The 10,116-nt window shown below is 39.0% G+C and overlaps 1 protein-coding gene across 1 annotated transcript; it reads right to left on the bottom strand.

Moving 5' to 3' along the window:
* Positions 1–4: 4 nt before the first annotated feature.
* On the bottom strand, positions 5–9,110 carry LOC110068834 (uncharacterized). Its single transcript, XM_020776250.2, has 9 exons — positions 8,144–9,110; positions 6,849–7,017; positions 6,285–6,543; positions 5,296–5,523; positions 4,525–4,779; positions 3,679–3,864; positions 2,726–2,851; positions 2,009–2,140; positions 5–1,370 (listed from the first exon to the last, which is right to left on the bottom strand). The coding sequence occupies exons 1-9, from the start codon at positions 9,030–9,032 to the stop codon at positions 1,176–1,178; spliced, it is 2,439 nt and encodes an 812-aa protein (XP_020631909.2). The 5' UTR covers positions 9,033–9,110; the 3' UTR covers positions 5–1,175.
* Positions 9,111–10,116: the final 1,006 nt, after the last annotated feature.

The following is a 10,116-nucleotide window of genomic DNA, read 5'->3' as shown; positions in this document are numbered from 1 at the left end:
TAAGTTTTAATAATACAAAATCCATTGCAGTTTTTATTACGGTCGCGAGACCACGGTCATTCTTTTGATTACAAACAGTTATTTTACTTCCCAGTCGGTACAAGATGAATGTACATTGCATAGATCACAGAATATGCATCGTAATTCACAAGGAGTAGATACGAACTTATCACATTGACATAAAATCAACAAAAAGAATTCAACGTTTGCAACAGGTCTAGAAGATTAAGAGAGTGTAACATCTGATAAAGGAAGACCCAAATATGAACCCTCAAGGCGCTCAAGTCTTATTTTAATATTTTATTTTAGAGAAGCCCAAAATTCGAGCTCCAGATAGATTTGAACAGTTTCTTAGATGACTAATTACTTGTATGGAGGAATAGCAACAACCTCATAGACGGGTCTCTGTACTGACTGCGTCCATTTTGTTCCGTTAGAGTTTCAGACATTTTCGGAGCTAGAAAAGAAAAACTACGCAAACAGAAACGTATGTATTTACATTAGTTAGGGCTGTTCTTCCCCTTCGAGTAAAAAAAAAACCCAACAACAGCAGCAGCAGCAACAAAAACGACAACACTACTCTAGGTTCCAGTGATTTGTTTTCTCGAGAGGACGGCTCCACGATCGGTCGAAGGCAGAACGTCCAGTTATCGACGAAACGAGAGGCGAAATAATAGAAATAATAGTTTGGTGCCCATCGGCAACTTACTTGACCGAGACCAGGGTAGCTTATAATGTATTCGGTCTGATATAACGAACAGTGAGTTAATGTTGATACTTCACTCGACATTTACATTTCGTAGGAATTAGGAATCTACAAAACCCGCCTTTTGATGTAACGTTCACAGCGAATCAAGTTGTACAACTGTGAGTTGACTTGACTATAAGGAATAAACACTGGATGTGAGAAATATCCGACAAAACTTAAACCGCGCGGTTACAATTAATGTACAGTTGCCCTTTTACAATCAAAAAAGGATATATAAAACCGTTAAAACGACTGTATGATAACAGAAACATGGCTTGCTAGTATACTTTCTTATGGAAAGTTAAAATATATCAAATTTAAATCTCACACAACAATCATTAGAACCTATATTACCGTAACGGATTTTTTAAAAATGATTTTCTTTTGTATTTGCCTTTCTGTACTAATCACTGTAAAACAAACTTGTTTATATATAATGCCGATGAGGCCTTGGTATCAGTGGCCAGCGGGCTGCCTTTAACCCTCTCTTAGCAGCCGCAGTATTCTTTAGAGGATTCAGGATGACGTCACAGCCCTCCGCCTCACGGTCCTTCTCACAGCTAACATACCTCTGTACGTGGTCGCTCAGATAAGCAAGCGGAGAGGAGCCTTGGGCGAGAACCTGAAGTGCATGACATTTCATTCACGTCAAAAGCAGGAAAAAACGATAGTTACTAAATATAATAATAATTGTATTAAATAGTAATTAATGTTAATTAAGAACCCCCATTTATTAGAGGGATGTCCCCTCGGCCGGCTAAATTTCGACAAGTTGATATAGTTTTTGATTGATTGACTGACTGATTGATTGATTGATTGATTGATTGATTGATTGATTGATTGATTGATTGATAATACGTCAAATTATTCTCAATTGGAGGCCAGACTTACTGATGATGACGTCATTAATACTCTTTTGTTTCTTTAATTATATTAGGAAATAGATTCCATGTTGCCATGTATGTTCAGTAATAGATCACAGAAGTCAAAATGTCGTAAGAACATCAGTGACACACTCGGCTATCATCTCGTGTGCCGCTTTTTTGTTCTTCCCACATTTAAGGTCATCTGTGATCTATTACTGAACAGACGCGCAACAACATGGAATCTTTTGTTCCGTTTAAAACGTTTTCTATCATCAGTGCATACATGATTCATTTTATCAACAATCACAGTCATTTTTTTTTTACCAATAACCACATTAAAATCAAAACACTTGAGACGTGATATGCCTCCGCTTCAAAAACATCTAATCTTTACCTGGTAATGGAAATCCGGCAAAGTGAAATTGTCTTTCAACTCTTTTTCAGCGTACCTCCTGGACTTAATAATATCGAGCTGACCAATCATGTAGGCTGTGGCTTGACCGGGGTCGCTCTGGTACCGAGTCACCTGGGAAGACATAATTAAACACTTTTACAAAATAAATTTTTGTAACGCACACCATGATTGGTGGCCTCGATGATTTGTACATCTTAAAAGGAGCGTTACACAATATTTCAAATTACACATCTCTTGTCCTGTTTCCAATCTCTAAAACTTGCACTTTCGTGAAGAAACATAGTAAATGGTTTGAATTCAGGACTATCAGTAGTTCGTCTACTGTGATTGTTTGAGTGAAAATACAACGGAGTTCTAAATAAAACTGTTATTGCTGACTGAAACTTCCACAAGCTGAGCGAAAGTCCGCATATTTGGAATTCAGTAAACAGTCAGGTCCATTAAAACCGATTGGTCAGTTTAGTCATGATGGTATTGGCTGCAAGACTCGTGTAAAATTTGTCAACAGGCATTGCTTAGTTCTAAAACAAATAAATTGACAACGTGCAAAATTCTCAGCACAAAGGTACAACACCTCTTTAAATGTCTCTAATTGTACCAGCTCAAATTTCACTGCGTTCCTAAATAAGGTTCTTGGTAGTCTCCCTACGATATCGCTATGAATATTCACACATATGTATTAAAAATTAACAATACCTCCTTTTTAGCCAGGTCGGTGTTATCCCAAGCATATTTATCAAAATACGAAAGAGCATCATCTCGTGTAAAGTTTGGTAAGGAGTGAAGCCCAGTGTCTACAATTAAACGGATCGCTCTCCAAAGCTGATGAAATAAAGACCACAAAGCATAGCGTTACAAAAGCTTTAGACCCTTTCTATAGAATCTTTGTCACACTCCCTGTATCAGGAGCACTGCGTGCCGTGGAGGAAACGTTGTCCTTTACATCACAAGGTAAAGCAGCCCATTGGAGACAAGAACACCTTTAGTCAAGTATTTTATGTTTTGATGTACAAGCACGTGGGTACAGCAATTATTTCTACATGAAGAATACCGAAATTCACTAAGTGCTAGAAAGTGTCCCAGTTGTTCAAAGACTAGGTAACTGTAAACAAATGACAATCCAGTGAATACTGTAGTTTGTTTATCAACAGTTACCCACTGGATAGCAATTTATTTTGAACAACTGGGGCTGGATTTAAACATTGTAGAAGAGGACTAAATGTAGGAAATTTGAAATTCATTTACAAATATGCACTGCATACTGTGAGGGTTCTACAGATACAAGGCCAATGAAGATAATTACTCAATGAATATAATTATTCAATGGGAAAACCCTTTTGAAAGCAAGGGAACAATATTAATTACATGCTAGTGCAAACTCAATGCATGGAGGTGCAGTGGCCTCATGGTTAATGAACTTAACAAGTGTCCGGTTTGAACCGTGGCTGGGGACAATGTGTTGTGTTCTTGGGCAGGACACTTTACTCTGGGAGTAACCCTGTGATAGACTAGCATCTAATCCAGGGGGGAACAGAATTACTGCTAGCTGCTCCATACTACACTGAGAAACTGGAGAAAGCTCCTAATGGGCCACTTGGCTTGTGTGCAGACTTTACTTTACAAACTCCATGCACACATTGAACATGTACCTGCCATTTCAGCATGCCAAACTTCTGCATGGGCTCTTCCTTGTATGTGTCTGTATCGAGAGCTATAAGCGGGTTCTCTGCATACAGCGCCCATCCTTCAGTGAAAGCTGTGTAATAAGTTTCTTTGTCAAGCCAAGTCAGAGCATCACTGCAGTCATCATGGAAATGCTCAATAGTTCCCTGAACCTGCATACAACAGAAATAAGGCATGTTACATAAGATTTAACATGTTGATAAAAAGGCATCTGGGTGTCCTCTGAATACCTACTTATGGATAGTAAACTGCTAAAAAATAAACCTACAAGTGTCTTTTCCAAGAATAATTTAAGCTGGGTTTTTAGACAACATTTCCTCAGGACACAAACTTTACAAAATATTTGGTGTTATATATCTAACTGTTAAAGGGTTCTGGTACATGTATGTTGACAAGCACTGTACAATATTAAGATGTACTTAAAACTTGCAAGTTAATTAATATATTACACAAGTAGCCATAAAATTCTGAACTATTTCCAAAGTTGCAAACCTCTGAAGATTTTGATAACCATCAAGTTGCCAACAATACTTATTAGATGTACATGCAGAGTTGTGCTCTAGAGGCAACTGGGTGCCACAGGAGACTAACTTTGGCCATTGGGCAACTAGAAAAAACTTACTTTTTTTCCTATAAGCTTAAGTGCTTGGCACCCAGGATTTCATGGTTAGACCACAGCCATGTACGAATTTAAGAAATAGAAAACATGTACTGTGTTTCTATTGAGTTATAGAAACACGATTTTTAACCAATCAGCATGCGTATTTTCTTAGGACTGTTTTCTAATTTTAATAGTGATTATTCCACTGCACCTGTGTATGATGTCCAGGCCTCGACTCATGAGCATTGACGCTCCATTCAGAGAACCTTGGACCCAGATTTTCCAAGAAGAAAGGAATGTTGTAGATGGCATTTCTTGAGCAATGTATATCACTGTTTTCATAGCTCTGTGCTCCACTGGATGGATTGAGGTCAGGTGAGAGGTCAACTGGACAGTTAGGAGTGGTGTGTTTAGGACCAGTAAAGTAAAACATACCCACTGTTTTGGGATCAAGCATACTCATCACCTGTGACACAAAGTAAAGTATGATAACAACTTAGTTGATGTCATTTTTCAGTTGTACCCATATGTCTTACTGGCCATGAATAGACCTTTCTACCGGCATCATGCTTTACCAATTTTTTAATTCAAATGAAAAATATACCTCATCGCTCAATATATCATGCAGAATTTAGTAACTTTGTGAAGTTTCATCACAACCTGTTGCAAACTCATAAAAATATGGCACCTGCAACCTGCCAATTTTAACAAAGAAATGTATGCCAGGGGGAGAGCATTGCCCCTTGGCATAAAAGTGCACAAGAATTACCAGATCACATTGCTGAGTGAAAAAAGAAAAAGAAAAAGAAAAAGAAAATAACAATCAGGCTGTCAGCAGGAGTGAAAATGTCTACCCTCAAAAGCTCCTGTGAAGCATCCTCAAGCATCCTCATTTCATTAATATCACAGCCAATATACGTTTGAATGTAAAACGACTCAGTTAGACTCTCATTTCAATTTTTTTTTTCTCTGACATGCTTACCCGTCTTGCCTCTCTGAACCATAACTGCATGGCAGCCCACCGTTTGGGGCAATACTTTTCTGCACCTGTAAGATTGCTACACCTTTTATGAGCCTCTTTGTTGGATTCATTCTTAGGGATTGGAGCATCGTTGAAGAAGCTATCAGTGGAATTAAGTTTCTGCCTGAAGAGTGAAACAGCTAGATCACTGTCATTTGTACCCATCACCTCTTTTGCTATTTGCACCACCTGGAATGGAATTAAGAAAACAAACAAGTGCTAAGTGAGACCAGCTCTGAGCCTTAAAGGTCCAAGATACATTCTTTCTTTTGCATGGGTCATGAGCTGTAAAGGTTAAAGATAAATTCTGTATACAAGCCAAGTGACCCATCAGGCCATCACTTGTGTATACCCAAGGGAAAATGATTTGAGTTCAAGATAGTGGGAAGTTTAAGATAACTGAAGTTCTACTGTTCCACACAGCCACTTATTATTTTTCAAATGTCTTATTAAAATGAAAACTCAAGAGTAGGGGGCCCATCTACCCACTCCTTGGGTGTTAAGTTACTCCGACGAGTTAATTATCAGGGGTTAATTGAACATTTTACACATGAGGGAAAGAGGTGGGTCCTTGGACAACATATATACACTATTATATTTAAACTTAACCTTTGTAACCAAGAGATTCAATAATTGCCCCTTTGTTAGACTGGAAATTTCAGTCTGTTTCCAGGAGACTTCTGGATAATCAGGGAGACCATGGATAATTGAGGACACAAATCCAGAAATGGTTATTGGTGCACCATAAATCCTGACAATATCAATTAGAAGAACATTCAGTGATTTGTGAGGGATTCAAAGCCATGATCTTCAGGTTATAGAGAAAAAAGAGCATTTGATAAAAAACACGTCCGGATAAAACCATTTCACAACAGACCCCTCAAGGCCTCTTAAAAAGCTGAAAATGATATTAGTTCTGAACAGATAACACAAGTTGGCTTTTGACTCACCATTGGATAAAGTTTGTTTAACTGTGTTTTACCAAGGTCATGGACCTCAGCAGGTGTCATATCATTGGTGGTGAAGTATGGCATGATCAGTGAATATGAATGAGGACCATTCAGTTTTTCACCACTTGGCAGCATCGGATCGGTTGGCCATGACTTGTTTTCTTTTAATTTGTACCAGACATAACTTAGTGGCAAACTTCCTAATCCACTAGAAACACTGCTTGGAACACAGTAGTCACTGTATTCATCTTCTAAGAACCTGCCGAGGATGGAAAATATTGAGCGTGCTCAAGGAAATCTCATCAATGAAAGTAACTAAACAAGGAATTATAAACTGGCAAATATTAATTGCCCTAGTTACTAAATCAAGTTTGTTGCTTCAGGAAGTAAACAGGGCTTGCTTGGGAGAGCATAGAAATTTTGTCAATAAGATTGGCCACGTACAAATGAATGCCCTTTCATTTGCATTGTCATTTACTGTAATTTGCCGCATAGCCACATTGTCTTGCCATGCAGTTTACTTCCCACCAGGTGTAGGGCTTTAAATATGCACACAGGATGTACCTTATAAGCTGATGAAGAGGTTCCCCGAGGTAGGTCAAAAGATAATCCTTGACTGTATCACTGACATTCTTGCCATGTTTTTCCTTCCAAGCTTCATCAACTTCCTTTGTTATATTGCTATAGAATTCATGGTCCAATAATGGCTCCACAAACCACTCCTTCCAAATACCTAGGACAGAGTAAGTATTGAGAGAAATTACATTTTAGCTGAAAGCTTGTGTGTGGGAATTAAGCCATGATGCAAAGTGAGCTAGGCACATACGCACGACAGAAGACATGTACAGAACTAATCAGTATTCCATGTGCAAGCTTGGAGGTTTCACACTCAAAAGTGTTTTTCTTGCTAAAAGTGGAATTGGATTGAAGTTAAACTGACTATAGTTAATAACCTATACAGATCACAGATACAGATTTTTTGTTACTTCATCAATAGTAACAATCAAAACAGCTTAAGTGTCCCACCTAAAAAAAGCTTAATGATTGTCATGCAACAAACAAACTTCTCAAAGCCATTTTTTGAAACAGGTCTATTTCAAATATCACAAAATATCACACCTGCACAGCAAATTTGAAAGTACAACAGAAAGTAAGACACTGATGAGTCGCATATTTTGTTTTTGCTTTGGTTGAAATGCCCTTTTACAATGTTCCAGTTAGCTACAATCTGAAGTTAGTTTGGCCCCTTTATTAAAGGTTTTTTTTTGTTCAAACTGCATTGTTTAGTTTTTGTATGACAAGAGTTAAGAAACATTTGCATAATCAAATCAAAGAATCTTAAGGTATCGTTTATTCCACAGCTATTCCATAACTAAGGGAGGATTTTAAAATGTAACACTTTAATTTATTGTAAATTTGCAAAACCCAGTTGAATTAATCTATAATTACTAAGAAGACTTATCTAATCGACCATTTGCAATAGTTAATTAACTCAATTGTTCATAAGCATTAGCTACATGTGGTTAAAACATTAATTCTATTCATGAGCAACAATATAGCGTGAATACAAACACAAAGGTCTGAGTTTTTACATTACAACACGGCGATTGCAAGGAATGCATTTAAATTGACGATCTAATCGAATACTCATAACAGCAAAGTTCCTCGATCGACCTTGACAAAATAAAAGCTATTTTGTCAAGATAAAACAATAACAGATGTTTAAGCTTACAGGTTAAGAAAGGTGACTAGCGAATTTTATTCTGTAAACTCCGTCAGAAACAAGATATCAAGTAGATTTGCTCGATGACGCGAAACATAATACTAACATGCGAATTCCTCTAAATAAAAACCCTTACCTGTTTCATTGTAGAGTGACACATTCAAGTATCTTCTTTTCACCGAATCCACACCAGCAATACATTCCTCAACACTGCGAACCATCCCTTTACGAATTCCCATCTTCATATTTTCGATGTACTGTAAGATTCCGACCTTATGCGTCTCAAGTTTCTTTCTGATATGTTCCACGTCGTTAGCGTTGAAGGGCTTATGATAAATCATGCCGTTATAGAAATCGTAACCGTGATAGCAAATTGGCTGCCAGCAAAATAGGTTTGGCCCCATCATCCAATCTCCAGCGTAATAGTTGACATCGTAGGGCTGACCAAACATGTGTTGAAGATAGTGCTTCACCTGAGCTAAAGATTTCCTTTCCCGCGGCTTCAAGGCATTCATGTTTACCTCTTTCGACTTGATTTCTTTGAGTAGAGCCCACGAAATGTCCGTACGGTTCTTGATCACGGAGGGAGTCGGATCATAAGCGACATATTCCCTTTTAACTCGTTCGAAGCTTTCCAGTGAGTCATGAATGTCGGGATAAAATGGAACGCTGAAGGGATGCAGCGTGTAGTAAGTTTCTTTCACTCTGTTGATAAATTCGTCCAGGCCAATTCGTTTCGCTTCGGCTGAAAATTCGCACCGTTTGAATGTTTTGTAGGATGGTGAGCTGGTAGGACCACTTCCCTCACCATTGTTTAATTCCCCATTTGAGCATTTCTTGGCCGCCGAGCTCGCCATTGCCAGCAAAACAATTCCCACTATAACGAGCACGACTCCAACTGCAATAAGCCCAAGAAGAGCAATCCTCTCTCCTGTGATCCACGATCTCTCATACTTGTGCCTTATTTTTAAGTCAACTTCTTCCATGAGCATACCATTATCCGCATCTTTCGGGCCGGAGGCCATTTTGCATGCATGAAAAGATCAACAAGTTCCCTGATCGCTGAGGAGGCCACGTGTAACCAAGCGTCCCAGCATCAGCGGGTCGAGAAACGATCTACCGCGCCGGCTTGCGGACCCCTGCGGGTTTTCGGCGGGTGGCGCGCAAAAAATTGCGTGTGGGATTGCAGATATTCTTTTATTCGTTTCGAACCAGGTTCGCTTATTCAAGTTCAATATAATGCAAGAAAGTTCAATTCCTGTATGATCACCCCTAGTTTTCCATAACAGACGGAGATTTCGCTTTTCTCTGTTCTACCCCTCAACCCCCGTACTGGACGAGCTAAGGGAACTCTAAATTGCAGGGTGATAGGGGACTCTCTTGGAAACCATGAAGTGAAATCTTGATGGTTTAGCAATAATTCATGCAGAGAAAACGAGATAAACACTAGCAACATGTTCACCGAGGGGGACATGGGGCTTTGCGGTGTTACGGTGTTGATATTGTTTTTCTGCTACGGTGATGCGGTGAATAGAGACTTCCCCCTTGCGGTGTACCATCATCACCAAGCAGGTACCATCGTGCAATCCGAAGCTGTTTTCGACCTTCACAGGCATCAGCAGTATCGACACAGCGTCACAGACAATGACAAACGTTTTGTGTTTATTTTGTCGAAAATGCTTGAGGTATAAAAGTATCATGTCAATTGTAGACGTTCGTATCATGGGGCTAAAAATATATATTCATTTAAGTGTCTATGTGTAAAGGATCAAACGCGTTTTCTGCAAGAGGAAGTGCCAGGAAGTCAGAGGTTACCGCGTGAGGTTGGAACATCACCGTCAGGTTGGCCACGAGCTGGCCATGAGTTACATATTGCAGTGATGCGGTGCTCAGAGCTCCCCACCCCCCCCCCCCCAACCCATGCCTCTCCCTTCACCGTTTGGCCAGATGCAAGAAGAGTTACTTTCAGGAGAAGTAAAATGTAAATAAATTAACGTTCTCTTATTTATTTTCATCAAGATAAATGAGTGCCACCTTTGAACTAAAAGCTAAACGAGCCAGAATTTTAGTACAAATTTTTATGACGTTTTTTACTGCTCCTGTCATCCT

Source organism: Orbicella faveolata, unplaced genomic scaffold (genome assembly GCF_042242905.1).
Source record: "Orbicella faveolata isolate gen_17 unplaced genomic scaffold, um_ofav_v1 contig_26, whole genome shotgun sequence".
Lineage (NCBI taxonomy): Eukaryota > Metazoa > Cnidaria > Anthozoa > Scleractinia > Merulinidae > Orbicella > Orbicella faveolata.
Note: the sequence above shows the minus strand (reverse complement) of the source record. Positions and strands in the feature narration are given on the sequence as shown.